The sequence below is a fragment of the Nematostella vectensis genome, chromosome 11 (assembly GCF_932526225.1).
Source record: "Nematostella vectensis chromosome 11, jaNemVect1.1, whole genome shotgun sequence".
Classification (NCBI taxonomy): Eukaryota; Metazoa; Cnidaria; class Anthozoa; order Actiniaria; family Edwardsiidae; genus Nematostella; species Nematostella vectensis.
This window is the reverse complement of record NC_064044.1, coordinates 920,536-936,727: the sequence shown is the minus strand read 5'-3', so window position 1 is coordinate 936,727 and position 16,192 is coordinate 920,536. Positions and strand designations below refer to the sequence as shown.

At 42.6% G+C, this 16,192-nt stretch overlaps 1 protein-coding gene across 2 annotated transcripts in view; it reads right to left on the bottom strand.

Annotated features, from left to right (window-relative positions):
- LOC5511448 (oxysterol-binding protein-related protein 1) overlaps window positions 1-16,192 on the bottom strand; it is a 34,720-nt gene that overhangs the window by 7,340 nt on the left and 11,188 nt on the right. For both annotated transcript variants that reach the window (XM_048733933.1, XM_048733934.1), the window contains 12 exons: window positions 16,121-16,184; window positions 15,275-15,379; window positions 14,782-14,907; window positions 14,196-14,286; window positions 13,261-13,373; window positions 12,466-12,579; window positions 10,952-11,370; window positions 10,398-10,473; window positions 2,607-2,631; window positions 2,191-2,300; window positions 1,721-1,818; window positions 421-448 (listed from right to left, as the gene is read on the bottom strand). In XM_048733933.1, coding sequence (XP_048589890.1) covers window positions 421-448; window positions 1,721-1,818; window positions 2,191-2,300; window positions 2,607-2,631; window positions 10,398-10,473; window positions 10,952-11,370; window positions 12,466-12,579; window positions 13,261-13,373; window positions 14,196-14,286; window positions 14,782-14,907; window positions 15,275-15,379; window positions 16,121-16,184 — 1,369 coding nt within the window. The remainder of the gene's footprint in view (window positions 1-420; window positions 449-1,720; window positions 1,819-2,190; window positions 2,301-2,606; window positions 2,632-10,397; window positions 10,474-10,951; window positions 11,371-12,465; window positions 12,580-13,260; window positions 13,374-14,195; window positions 14,287-14,781; window positions 14,908-15,274; window positions 15,380-16,120; window positions 16,185-16,192) is intronic.

The following is a 16,192-nucleotide window of genomic DNA, read 5'->3' as shown; positions in this document are numbered from 1 at the left end:
ATTACATGAATCAATTAATCAGTCATTCGAATCAGCACAAGGGGAGAAAGCCGGAACGAAACCAGAGGGCATCACGAGGGTTTTGGTCACGTTGCTGTATCTGGATGAACCCACACAGTAAACAGCAAATAAATCTAAATAGAGTAATCATCACAGGGTTTAAATTTAAAGAGCAGTAACATTTTGGTAAGATAGAAAGGCCTGACACTAACAAGCCAAACTTCTAGTGAAGGGGCGGATCCGGGATTTCTAGTACAAGTTCGAGGAAGGGTGTGTGTGTGTGTGGGGGGGGGCACTAACATCAAAAACAGGCGGGAGGTACTGTACATTGCTTCTTACAAACATTCAGTCAGAGGGGGTGGTGGATTGGATCCCCGTGCATCCGCCATTGTGGCGCCAACAATAACTAAGTGAGCATACCTGTTCTGCCACTAGTCGGAACCCAGGCCTGCAAACAAACCCACAAGGTCATAAATACAGCACTTACAGGTAAACTGCCAAGCGAAATACTGCCCAATACTTTCCAATATCGGTATTGAACATAGCAGGTTATTAGCTGCTTATGGCGGTACTGTATTACAACTTAGGTATAGGATAACGACAAAAACGTCTACATGTTCACGAAAAAGGTCGTGCTGGATGCCAATCAGAAGACGTGGAAGGTATGCAAATACAAAACAACTCGCAATACTTTCGGTTCTATCGCTGGGAGAGGTTACAGACTTGATCGAACGAGGTGGTTCATTACCTTTCAAGCTCGTATGTCTCGCCGAGTAGCGTGTTGAAGGGTTTGCCTACTCTATCAACGTCAGCCGAGGTGGTCCATTACCTTACAAGCTCGTATGTCTCGCCAAGTAGCGTGTTGAAGGGTTTGCCTACTCTATCAAGGTTAGACGAGGTGGTCCATTACCTTACAAGCTCGTATGTCTCGCCGAGTAACGGGTTGAAGGGTTTGCCTACTCCATCAAGGTTAGACGAGGTGGTCCATTACCTTACAAGCTCGTATGTCTCGCCGAGTAACAAGTTGAAGGGTTTGCCTACTCTATCAAGGTTAGACGAGGTGGCCCATTACCTTTCAAGCTCGTATGTCTCGCCGAGTAGCGTGTTGAAGGGTTTGCCTACTCTATCAAGGTTAGATGAGGTGGTCCATTACCTTACAGGCTCGTATGTCTCGCCGAGTAGCCTATTGAAGGGTTTGCCTACTCTATCAACGTCAGACGAGGTGGTCCGTTACCTTTCAAGCTCGTATGTCTCGCCGAGTAGCCTATTGAAGGGTTTGCCTACTCTATCAACGTCAGACGAGGTGGTCCATTATCTTTCAAGCTCGTATGTCTCGCCGAGTAGCGTGTTGAAGGGTTTGCCTACTCTATCAAGGTTAGACGAGGTGGTCCATTACCTTTCAAGCTCGTATGTCTCGCCGAGTAGCGTGTTGAAGGGTTTGCCTACTCTATCAACGTCAGACGAGGTGGTCCATTACCTTTCAAGCTCGTATGTCTCGCCGAGTAACGAGTTGAAGGGTTTGCCTACTCTATCAAGGTTAGAAGAGGTGGTCCATTACCTTTCAAGCTCGTATGTCTCGCCGAGTAACGAGTTGAAGGGTTTGCCTACTCTATCAAGGTTAGACGAGGTGGTCCATTACCTTTCAAGCTCGTATGTATCGCCGAGTAGCGTGTTGAAGGGTTTGCCTACTCTATCAACGTTAGACGAGGTGGTCCATTACCTTACAAGCTCGTATGTCTCGCCGAGTAACGGGTTGAAGGGTTTGCCGACTCTGTCAAGGTTAGATGAGGTGGCTGATATAGCAAACGCAGCTACATACTGTTGAAAAAAAAAAACGATAACAACATTAATACAACAATCAATGTCTTATGGGCATATTCTATGGCCATACAGGGGTATTAGCATTGCATAATCAATCATTAAAAGCACCACCACAACGACTCTATTACGAGTGTCGGTCTTCCTGTAAGCGTAACCGGTCTACCTGTGTCTACCTGTTGGCGTTACCAGTCTACCTGTGTCTACCTCTTGGCGTTACCGGTTTACCTGTGTCTACCTGTCGGCGTTACCGGTCTACCTGTGTCTACATGTCGGCGTTACCGGTCTGTTTCAACCTGTCGGCGTTACCGGTCAACTCGACCCAGCCCCCCCCCTCCCCCGCGCGCAACGTAAGACTGGCGAATAACCCACCTGTAATCGTCGAGTCGGGTCATCTTGTGAGGCGGCAGTGTGCAGAAGTTCCGAGTACTCCATGTACTCAGTTATACGCTGTAGAAACGTCAAGGGTTCGTTGAATATCACTGTAAACATAGAATACCAGTGTTGAATATCACTGTAAACATAGAATACCAGTGCACCATGGAGTTATCACATTTTATAAAAATGAAAAAAAGGACCGGAAGATCGCCATTTTTTAAGGGCCTTCTCTCACTCTGGCTTTCTTCATTTTGCATCTGTAATGATACTCCAGACCTAACTTGACACGAACTTGTCATAATGCCTTTAAACTAGTGCAAATAATACGATTCCATACTGGGTTGTGCTATGACATATCATACTAAAAGCACAGCTACATAGAATGCAACCACAATGCACTTCTTTCATACCTGGCATAGTGATCCTTGATAAATCCTGAGAAATAACACAAGAAAACGAATTTGATCTTTATTAGCGGGCTTTTAGAGACATTCTTATACAAGTAACATATCTTCCCTATGCACTGTACACATACACTGGTAACATATCTTCCCTATGCACTGTACACATACACTGGTAACATATCTTCCCTATGCACTGTACACATACACTGGTAACATACCTTCCCTATGCACTGTACACATACACTGGTAACATATCTTCCCTATGCACTGTACACATACACTGGTAACATATCTTCCCTATGCACTGTACACATACACTGGTAACATATATTCCCTATGCACTGTACACATACACTGGTAACATACCTTCCCTATGCACTGTATACATACACTGGTAGCATATCTTCCCTATGCACTGTACACATACACTGGTAGCATATCTTCCTTATGCACTGTACACATACACTGGTAACATATCTTCCCTATGCACTGTACACATACACTGGTAACATATCTTCCCTATGCACTGTACACATACACTGGTAACATATCTTCCCTATGCACTGTACACATACACTGGTAACATATCTTCTCTATGCACTGTACACATACACTGGTAACATATCTTCTCTATGCACTGTACACATACACTGGTAACATATCTTCCCTATGCACTGTACACATTCACTGGTAACATATCTTCCCTATGCACTGTACACATACACTGGTAACAAACCTTCCCTATGCACTGTACACATACACTGGTAACATATCTTACCTATGCACTGTACACATACACTGGTAACATATCTTCCCTATGCACTGTACACATACACTGGTAACATATCTTCCCTATGCACTGTACACACACGCTGGTAACAAACCTTCCCTATGCACTGTACACATAGACTGGCAACATATCTTCTCTATGCACTGTACACATAGACTGGTAACATATCTTCCCTATGCACTGTACACATACACTGGTAACATATCTTCCCTATGCACTGTACACATACACTGGTAACATATCTTCCCTATGCACTGTACACATACACTGGTAACATATCTTCCCTATGCACTGTACACATACACTGGTAACATATCTTCCCTATGCACTGTACACACACACTGGTTACATACCTTCCCTATGCGCTGTACACATACACTGGTAACATATCTTCCCTATGCACTGTACACATACACTGGTAACATATCTCTTCTATGCGCTGTACACATACACTGGTAGCATATCTTCCCTATGCACTGTACACATACACTGGTAACATATCTTCCCTATGCACTGTACACATACACTGGTAGCATATCTTCCCTATGCGCTGTACACATACACTGGTAGCATATCTTCCCTATGCACTGTACACATAGACTGGTAACATATCTTCCCTATGCACTGTACACATAGACTGGTAACATATCTTCCCTATGCACTGTACACATAGACTGGTAACATATCTTCCCTATGCACTGTACACATACACTGGTAACATATCTTCCCTATGCACTGTACACACACACTGGTTACATACCTTCCCTATGCGCTGTACACATACACTGGTAACATATCTTCCCTATGCACTGTACACATACACTGGTAGCATATCTTCCCTATGCGCTGTACACATACACTGGTAGCATATCTTCCCTATGCACTGTACACATACACTGGTAGCATATCTTCCCTATGCACTGTACACATACACTGGTAACATATCTTCCCTATGCACTGTACACATACACTGGTAACATATCTTCCCCATGCACTGTACACATACACTGGTAACATATCTTCCCTATGCACTGTACACATACACTGGTAACATATCTTCCCTATGCACTGTACACATAGACTGGCAACATATCTTCTCTATGCACTGTACACATACACTGGTAACATATCTTCCCTATGCACTGTACACATAGACTGGCAACATATCTTCTCTATGCACTGTACACATACACTGGTAACATATCTTCCCTATGCACTGTACACATAGACTGGCAACATATCTTCTCTATGCACTGTACACATACACTGGCAACATATCTTCCCTATGCACTGTACACATACACTGGTAACATATCTTCCCTATGTACTGTACACATACACTGGTAACATATCTTCTCTATGCACTGTACACATACACTGGCAACATATCTTCCCTATGCACTGTACACATACACTGGTAACATATCTTCCCTATACACTGTACACATACACTGGTAGCATATCTTCTCTATGCACTGTACACATACACTGGTAACATATCTTCCCTATGCACTGTACACATACACTGGTAGCATATCTTCCCCATGCACTGTATACATACACTGGTAACATATCTTCCCTATGCACTGTACACATACACTGGTAACATATCTTCCCTATGCACTGTACACATACACTGGTAACATATCTTCCCTATGCACTGTACACATACACTGGTAACATATCTTCCCTATGCACTGTACACATACACTGGCAACAAACCTTCCCTATGCACTGTACACATACACTGGTAACATATCTTCCCTATGCACTGTACACATACACTGGTAACATATCTTCCCTATGCACTGTACACATACACTGGTAACATATCTTCCCTATGCACTGTACACATACACTGGTAACATATCTTCCCTATGCACTGTACACACACACTGGTTACATACCTTCCCTATGCGCTGTACACATACACTGGTAACATATCTTCCCTATGCACTGTACACATACACTGGTAACAAACCTTCCCTATGCACTGTACACATACACTGGTAACATATCTTCCCTATGCACTGTACACACACACTGGTAACAAACCTTCCCTATGCACTGTACACACACACTGGTAACATATCTTCCCTATGCACTGTACACATAGACTGGTAACATATCTTCCCTATGCACTGTACACATAGACTGGTAACATATCTTCCCTATGCACTGTACACATACACTGGTAACATATCTTCCCTATGCACTGTACACACACACTGGTTACATACCTTAACTATGCGCTGTACACATACACTGGTAACATATCTTCCCTATGCACTGTACACATACACTGGTAACATATCTCTTCTATGCGCTGTACACATACACTGGTAGCATATCTTCCCTATGCACTGTACACATACACTGGTAACATATCTTCCCTATGCACTGTACACATACACTGGTAGCATATCTTCCCTATGCGCTGTACACATACACTGGTAGCATATCTTCCCTATGCACTGTATACATACACTGGTAGCATATCTTCCCTATGCACTGTACACATACACTGGTAACATATCTTCCCTATGCACTGTATACATACACTGGTAGCATATCTTCCCTATGCACTGTACACATACACTGGTAGCATATCTTCCCTATGCACTGTACACATACACTGGTAGCATATCTTCCCTATGCACTGTACACATACACTGGTAACATATCTTCCCTATGCACTGTACACATACACTGGTAGCATATCTTCCCTATGCGCTGTACACATACACTGGTAGCATATCTTCCCTATGCACTGTACACATACACTGGTAGCATATCTTCCCTATGCACTGTACACATACACTGGTAACATATCTTCCCTATGCACTGTATACATACACTGGTAGCATATCTTCCCTATGCACTGTACACATACACTGGTAGCATATCTTCCCTATGCACTGTACACATACACTGGTAGCATATCTTCCCTATGCACTGTACACATACACTGGTAACATATCTTCCCTATGCACTGTACACATACACTGGTAGCATATCTTCCCTATGCGCTGTACACATACACTGGTAGCATATCTTCCCTATGCACTGTATACATACACTGGTAGCATATCTTCCCTATGCACTGTACACATACACTGGTAACATATCTTCCCTATGCACTGTATACATACACTGGTAGCATATCTTCCCTATGCACTGTACACATACACTGGTAGCATATCTTCCCTATGCACTGTACACATACACTGGTAACATATCTTCCCTATGCACTGTATACATACACTGGTAGCATATCTTCCCTATGCGCTGTACACATACACTGGTAGCATATCTTCCCTATGCGCTGTACACATACACTGGTAACATATCTTCCCTATGCACTGTACACATACACTGGTAGCATATCTTCCCTATGCACTGTACACATACACTGGTAGCATATCTTCCCTATGCGCTGTACACATACACTGGTAACATATCTTCCCTATGCACTGTACACATAGACTGGTAACATATCTTCCCTATGCACTGTACACATAGACTGGTAACATATCTTCCCTATGCACTGTACACATACACTGGTAACATATCTTCCCTATGCACTGTACACACACACTGGTTACATACCTTCCCTATGCGCTGTACACATACACTGGTAACATATCTTCCCTATGCACTGTACACATACACTGGTAACATATCTTCCCTATGCACTGTACACATACACTGGTAACATATCTTCCCTATGCAATGTACACATACACTGGTAGCATATCTTCCCTATGCACTGTACACATACACTGGTAACATATCTTCCCTATGCACTGTACACATACACTGGTAACATATCTTCCCTATGCACTGTACACATACACTGGTAACATATCTTCCCTATGCACTGTACACATACACTGGTAACATATCTTCCCTATGCACTGTATACATACACTGGTAGCATATCTTCCCTATGCACTGTACACATACACTGGTAGCATATCTTCCCTATGCACTGTACACATACACTGGTAGCATATCTTCCCTATGCACTGTACACATACACTGGTAACATATCTTCCCTATGCACTGTACACATACACTGGTAGCATATCTTCCCTATGCGCTGTACACATACACTGGTAGCATATCTTCCCTATGCACTGTACACATACACTGGTAGCATATCTTCCCTATGCACTGTACACATACACTGGTAACATATCTTCCCTATGCACTGTATACATACACTGGTAGCATATCTTCCCTATGCACTGTACACATACACTGGTAGCATATCTTCCCTATGCACTGTACACATACACTGGTAGCATATCTTCCCTATGCACTGTACACATACACTGGTAACATATCTTCCCTATGCACTGTACACATACACTGGTAGCATATCTTCCCTATGCGCTGTACACATACACTGGTAGCATATCTTCCCTATGCACTGTATACATACACTGGTAGCATATCTTCCCTATGCACTGTACACATACACTGGTAACATATCTTCCCTATGCACTGTATACATACACTGGTAACATATCTTCCCTATGCACTGTACACATACACTGGTAGCATATCTTCCCTATGCACTGTACACATACACTGGTAACATATCTTCCCTATGCACTGTATACATACACTGGTAGCATATCTTCCCTATGCGCTGTACACATACACTGGTAGCATATCTTCCCTATGCGCTGTACACATACACTGGTAACATATCTTCCCTATGCACTGTACACATACACTGGTAGCATATCTTCCCTATGCACTGTACACATACACTGGTAGCATATCTTCCCTATGCGCTGTACACATACACTGGTAACATATCTTCCCTATGCACTGTACACATAGACTGGTAACATATCTTCCCTATGCACTGTACACATAGACTGGTAACATATCTTCCCTATGCACTGTACACATAGACTGGTAACATATCTTCCCTATGCACTGTACACATACACTGGTAACATATCTTCCCTATGCACTGTACACACACACTGGTTACATACCTTCCCTATGCGCTGTACACATACACTGGTAACATATCTTCCCTATGCACTGTACACATACACTGGTAACATATCTTCCCTATGCACTGTACACATACACTGGTAACATATCTTCCCTATGCAATGTACACATACACTGGTAGCATATCTTCCCTATGCACTGTACACATACACTGGTAACATATCTTCCCTATGCACTGTACACATACACTGGTAACATATCTTCCCTATGCACTGTACACATACACTGGTAACATATCTTCCCTATGCACTGTACACATACACTGGTAACATATCTTCCCTATGCAATGTACACATACACTGGTAGCATATCTTCCCTATGCACTGTACACATACACTGGTAGCATATCTTCCCCATGCACTGTATACATATACCTATTTCAAAAAACGTTGTCAGTGCGAAACGGCAAATGGCGATTGGCAAATGGCAGTTCTAGGACCGAAAGGAACCATGGGTCTCATTAAATTTCTACTAAATGCTGAAGAATATGGATAAATCAAACAATTATCCATTAAAGATCATCAATGTATGTCTCTGACATTGCTAGACTTTATTTAACACCTTTAATTTTACGAATGATTAGTACCCAGAAGCACCGTTCGGGCTTAGAACTGCCATTTACTATTTGCCATTCGCCATTTGCACTGACAACCTTTTTCGAAATAGGTGTATACTGGTAACATACCTTCCCTATGCACTGTTTTAACATACCTTCCCTATGCACTGTTTTAACATACCTTCCCTATGCACTGTTTTAACATACCTTCCCTATGCACTGTTTTAACATACCTTCCCTATGCACTGTTTTAACATACCTTCCCTATGCACTGTTTTAACATACCTTCCCTATGCACTGTTTTAACATACCTTCCCTATGCACTGTTTTGACATACCTTCCCTATGCACTGTTTTGACATACCTTCTCTATGCACTGTTTTAACATACCTTCCCTATGCACTGTTTTGACATACCTTCCCTATGCACTGTTTTAACATACCTTCCCTATGCACTGTTTTAACATACCTTCCCTATGCACTGTTTCAACATACCTTCCCTATGCACTGTTTTAACATACCTTCCCTATGCACTGTTTTAACATACCTTCCCTATGCACTGTTTTAACATACCTTTCCTATGCACTGTTTTAACATACCTTCCCTATGCACTGTTTTGACATACCTTCCCTATGCACTGTTTTAACATACTTTCCCTATGCACTGTTTTAACATACCTTCCCTATGCACTGTTTTAACATACCTTCCCTATGCACTGTTTTAACATACCTTCCCTATGCACTGTTTTAACATACCTTCCCTATGCACTGTTTTAACATACTTTCCCTATGCACTGTTTTAACATACCTTCCCTATGCACTGTTTTAACATACCTTCCCTATGCACTGTTTTAACATACCTTCCCTATGCACTGTTTTAACATACCTTCCCTATGCACTGTTTTAACATACCTTCCCTATGCACTGTTTCAACATACCTTCCCTATGCACTGTTTTAACATACCTTCCCTATGCACTGTTTTAACATACCTTCCCTATGCACTGTTTTAACATACCTTCCCTATGCACTGTTTTAACATTCCTTCCCTATGCACTGTTTTAACATACCTTCCTTATGCACTGTTTTAACATACTGTACCTTCCCTATGCACTGTTTTGACATACCTTCCCTATGCACTGTTTTAACATACCTTCCCTATGCACTGTTTCAACATACCTTCCCTATGCACTGTTTTAACATACCTTCCCTATGCACTGTTTTAACATACCTTCCCTATGCACTGTTTTAACATACCTTCCCTATGCACTGTTTTAACATTCCTTCCCTATGCACTGTTTTAACATACCTTCCTTATGCACTGTTTTAACATACTGTACCTTCCCTATGCACTGTTTTGACATACCTTCCCTATGCATTGTTTTAACATACCTTCCCTATTGCACTGTTTTAACATACCTTCCCTATGCACTGTTTTAACACCGTCCAGACGCTAAACTCGTTTCTGGACAGCATGTGGGTGGGCAGGCGTGTCCTACAAAAACAGACAACTTTAAATAAAACGGGTCGAATTGAAATCTAGGCGAGGGTCCGGATACATGGCTTCGTACGAGAGGATCCAACATGAGCAAGCTTATATGCGGTGACGGGTGGGCCCGATACATTGTTTCGTACAAGCGGATCCTACATGAGCAAGCTTTATGAGCTGAAGGCCAATAAATCATCACCACTCGGTCTATTCAAGTAAAAACTAATTTTCTGGACGCTTTTTATTTTTCCGTGAATAATAGGCGACTTGTACTAGCTGATCACATATTTGATCATGTAATTCAGCATGTAATAGTACTTCGATTCCCGTTCACTTATTCACCTGTATCTGAGAACGCATGCCTCACATTGGTAATTCATCATCTAATAGAATTTCAATTTCCGTTCTCTCATATGTGAGCACACATGCCTCACATTGCTAATTCAACATCTAATAGAACTTCAATTTCCGTTCTCTCATTTACCTGTGTCTAGGCACAGATGCCTCTGCACCGTTTTCCTCTACATTTTCCTGTTTCTCGGACATTTTGCGCCCCCTCTCCTCATATTCCCTTTCCATATCCTTCGACTCAGACTTAGATTTTTGCAGCCCCTCGACCACGAGATTTGAAGGCTCCCTACGCGGTAACGTCGTGTCAGAGCTACTTCTCGTAAGACCGGGGGGGAGACTACGGTTAAGGTTTTGCCCAGAGTCGCATTTTCTAAGCGTGGTCGTGGACTCTTGGTCGCTCGCCGGGTCTGTTATGTCAGCTGGCACATAGACTTCGCTTTCTTCATCGCTATCGGAAGGCATCTCGTCAGGGAGCGAGCAGGCGATGTCTGACACTGCATCGAAGAACTCGTCTGAGTCACTGACTAATGACAATTTACTGGTGTGGAGCATCTAGATGTGAAAAGACGGAACAAAGACAGTTTACTAGTGCGGAGTATCTAGACATAAGGACAAACCAAAGACAGAGTTGACTTACAGGGCTCGATTAATCGCTAATCCCTATAGAGCACTTATTGGTAACACTACCTCGTTAATCCCTATAGAGCACGTAATAGTAACACTCTACCTCGTTAATCCCTATAGAGCACGTAATAGTAACACTCTACCTTGTTAATCCCTATAGAGCACTTAATGGTAACACTCTACCTGGTTAATCCCTATAGAGCACGTAATAGTAACACTCTACCTCGTTAATCCCTATAGAGCACTTAATAGTAACACTCTACCTCGTTAATCCCTATAGAGCACTTAATAGTAACACTTTACCTCGTTAATCCCTATAGAGCACTCAATAGTAACACTCTACCTTCTTAATCCCCATAGAGCATGTAATAGTAACCCTCTACCTCGTTAATCCACATAGAGCACTTAATAGTAACACTCTACCTTGTTAATCCCTATAGAGCACGTAATAGTTACACTCTACCTCATTGATCCCTATAGAGCACTTAATAGTAACACTCTACCTTGTTAATCCCTATAGAGCATGTAATAGTTACACTCTACCTCGTTAATCCCCATAGAGCACGTAATAGTAACACTCTACCCCGTTAATCCCTATAGAGCACTTAATAGTAACACTCTACCTTGTTAATCCCTATAGAGCACGTAATAGTTACACTCTACCTCGTTAATCCCCATAGAGCACTTAATAGTAACACTCTTACTCGTTAATCGCTATAGAGCACTTAATAGTAACACTCTACCTCGTTAATTCCTATAGAGCATGTAATAGTAACACTCTACCTCGTTAATCCCTATAGAGCACTTAATAGTAACACTCTACCTCGTTAATTCCTATAGTGCACTTAATAGTAACACTCTACCTCGTTAATCCCTATAGAGCACTTAATAGTAACACTCTACCCCGTTAATCCCTATAGAGCACGTAATAGTAACACTTTACCTCGTTAATCCCTATAGAGCACTTAATAGTAACACTCTACCTCGTTAATCCCTATAGAGCACGTAATAGTAACACTTTACCTCGTTAATCCCAATAGAACACTCCAGGGCGTGGTGTTCTGTTGCGAGGACATGCAGCGCGTCTTCGAGTACACGACGCTTCTCGACTTCCTCCTCCATGTGATGACTCCGTACCTAAAAACACAAAACAAATAAGCTAAGCATTTGAGCATTTGAGCTACCCAGATACAGGGGTACCCTGTGTACGGCTCCGTACCTAACAACACAAAACACATGAGCTACCCAGATGCACGGGTATCCTGTGTAACACTCTGTACCTAACAACACAAAACACATGAGCTACCCAGATGCACGGGTATCCAGTGTACGACTCAGTACCTAACAACACAAAACACATGAGCTACCCAGATGCACGGGTATCCTGTGTACGACTCCGTACCTAAAAACACAAAACACATGAGCTACCCAGATGCACGGGTATCCTGTGTACCACTCTGTACCTAACAACATAAAACACATGAGCTACCCAGATGCACGGGTATCCTGTGCATGACAAAATTCTTGACAAAACGCATTAGCTACCTGGCACATCCCCTGTATAAAACCAAATCAATGGGTATCCTGTGATGACACTATATTAGACGACACATTAGCTACGCAGATACACGGCTGTGCATGGAGCCATATCAAGTACACAAAACACATTACCTTCCATATTAGCTACCTAAATACACATACACAGCAGAATAACACCACCCATAAAAACTCAATGCATACATAGCACCCAGAAACAGGTAACTTTTGTACATATTTCACACGAGTAACCTAGATTGTTGGTAACCCTGTGGTCCGCACCTCTTCTTGCTGGGCCAATACGTTGATGCAGTGACCGAGTACAGCACACATCTCTTTGGACGACAACACGATCTCGTCCAGTGCGGTCTTGATGTTCAGCAGACTAAGATGGCCTAAAAAGAAAAGGAAAAATTTAAAGAAGGCCAATCACGCCGCCATTTTATTTTCCCGCTCACTGACGAGTCACACAAAGAACCCATTTCCATCGGCTAATTCAAGCATGTGTGGTTTTACCGTGTCACCAAACCTCAATTGGCCGTTCTCTAGATAATTTGGGGTCTTGTGGAATTCAGAAGCTTTGACAGGTGGGGATTTCATTACTTATTTCGATCTAACTAAATTCCCTCGATTTAAAATAAAAGTGCGACCAGCCAAAGCCTTATTTTAGAGTTTAAGTATCAGAGGATTACTTTTGTATATTATCTAGAAAGGGGGCTTTTAATTTCGAAAAACAGTAAAACCAAGGCCTTCGAGAAATCTCGAAGGAGTCCCTCCTAAACGCGAAAGTCCCAAGGGACAGTATCTGATATAATAGCACGATTTAGTCGTATGCGACTTGCGGCGACACCTCTACCACTCAAGTCGTTGAGTGTAAATGAACATGTGTAATTCAGGCTACGACATATCATATGACGTGCTGTCTAAAGCAGCCTTAGAGCGCCATTTTCAATCCGGTGTAAAATTAAATCAGCTAATCATGTAAGCGACAGGTTTTAAAAGCGTAAACTCAATACGTAACCTATAGATAGCAACTATTGCTTTCCCTTCCTTATCCAACGACAGACTTTCGTGTGTAACTTCCTCTCCTAACTCATCCATGCCCTACTAATGACAAGCCCTACGTATCACCCTTTCTAGAAGTGTTAATTGAATATCAGTTTACTACATTCCTGTCGAAGTTCGGGATCAATTTACTTATGACAAGCTATACGTACCGCCCTTGCTCGAAGTGCTGTCGAAGTTCGAGATCAGTTTACTGGCGGCAGAGACTTGTTGCTCCAAAGATTGCTGATGCGCTTGTGCCTCCTTAAAACCAAAACGATTTCGTTACGAAGACAACACGAGTAGGTACGAAGACAACACGAGTACGTACGAAGGCAACACTGGTAGGTACGAAGACAGCACGGAAAGGTACGAAGACGACACGGGTAGGCACGAAGATAACAATAGTAGGTACGAAGGCAACACAAGTAGGCACGAAGACAACACAAGTAGGCACGAAGACAACACGAGTAGGTACGAAGACAACACGAGTAGGCACGAAGACGACACGAGTAGGCACGAAGACAACACAAGTAGGCACGAAGACAACACGAGTAGGCACGAAGACAACACAAGTAGGCACGAAGACAACACAAGTAGGCACGAAGACAACACAAGTAGGCACGAAGACAACACGAGTAGGCACGAAGACAACACAAGTAGGCACGAAGACAACACAAGTAGGTACGAAGATAACAATAGTAGGTACGAAGACAACACGAGTAGGTACAAAGACGAATAAACTAAAGGCACACTCACCTTGATGGATGTTTGGATATCGCCGAGAGGCAAGAAGTTCTGGTCGTACTCGTCCACCAGTAGGGTGGGCTGGGTCGTGTAGTGTGTACTGTAGGCACAGTGCTCGTGTAGCGAGTTCAGCCAGCGCTACAAGCAAAGAGAACATGATGCAAAATCTATCAGCATTCAAATCTCTATTCTCTGTGGGATGCGCTATAGTCACATTACCAAAGCCCCTGATCGGGTCCAACATATTTACTGGCGTACAAATGGTTTTCTCACTTTCTAAAGCCATACCTGAGCTGCGGAAAATATGTCACAAGACCTATCTAGATCCAATATAAATACACACAAAGTCATAAGTCAAACACTTTCTTAACTATTCCACAAGTCAAACTAGTCTAATTACTGGATCCCCACGTAATTTCAAGTCTGTGCAAATGAGCAGTGTGGCGTCGGGGCCCCTTGGTCCCCTCTCTGGACACGCCCCTGTGCGGCGACCACGCACACGTACCTGTCTTTGTACTTGCGGTGCGGGGTCGTTGGGAGATACGCTCCAGATGTGCACGGTGTTATCTGAGTACTGGATCTTTATTTTGTGCTTCTCTTCTTTAGGTACCTTCAACAAAAACAACTAACTCCACCACTAATCTTATTGGTAAGGAATATAAAAAACGGAGTAGGTTTACCAAGAATTTCGCGTGGTAAATGTTGGGGTAAAAGAGTAGGTTAACCAAGAATTTCGCGCGGTAAATGATGGGTCAAAAGAGAAGGTTTACCGACAATTTAGCTCAGTAAATGATGGGGTAAAAGAGAAAGTTTACTGAATATTTCGAGTGGTAAATGTTGGGGTAAAAGAGTAGGTTTACCGAGCCTTCGCGCGGTAAATTTTGGAGTAAAAGAGTAGGTTTACCGGGAATTTCACTCGGTAAATGATTGGGTAAAAGAGTAGGTTTACCGAGAATTTCGCGTGGTAAATGATGGGGTCAAAAAGTAGGTTTACCAAGAATTTCACTCGGTAAATGATTGGGTAAAAGAGTAGGTTTACCAAGAATTTCGCGTAGTAAATGATGGGGTAAAAGAGTAGTTTTACCAAGAATTTCGCTCGGTAAATGATGGGATAAAAGAGTAGGTAACCAAGAATTTCGCGTGGTAAATGATGGGGTAAAAAAGGGGTTTACCTACACTTTCGCGCGGTAAATGATGGGGTAAAAGAGTAGATTTACCGATAATTCCGCTCGGTAAATTATGGGTTAAAAGAGAAGGTTTACCGAGAATTTCGCTAGGTAAATGATGGGGTAAAAGCGAAGGTTAACCGAGAATTTCGCATGTAAATGATGGGTTAAAAGAGTAGGTTTACCGAGAATTTCGCGTGGTCCAGGTACTTGAAGCCCTGTCTCTTGTGTCCTGATGCTGCGTCCGCACTAGGGAA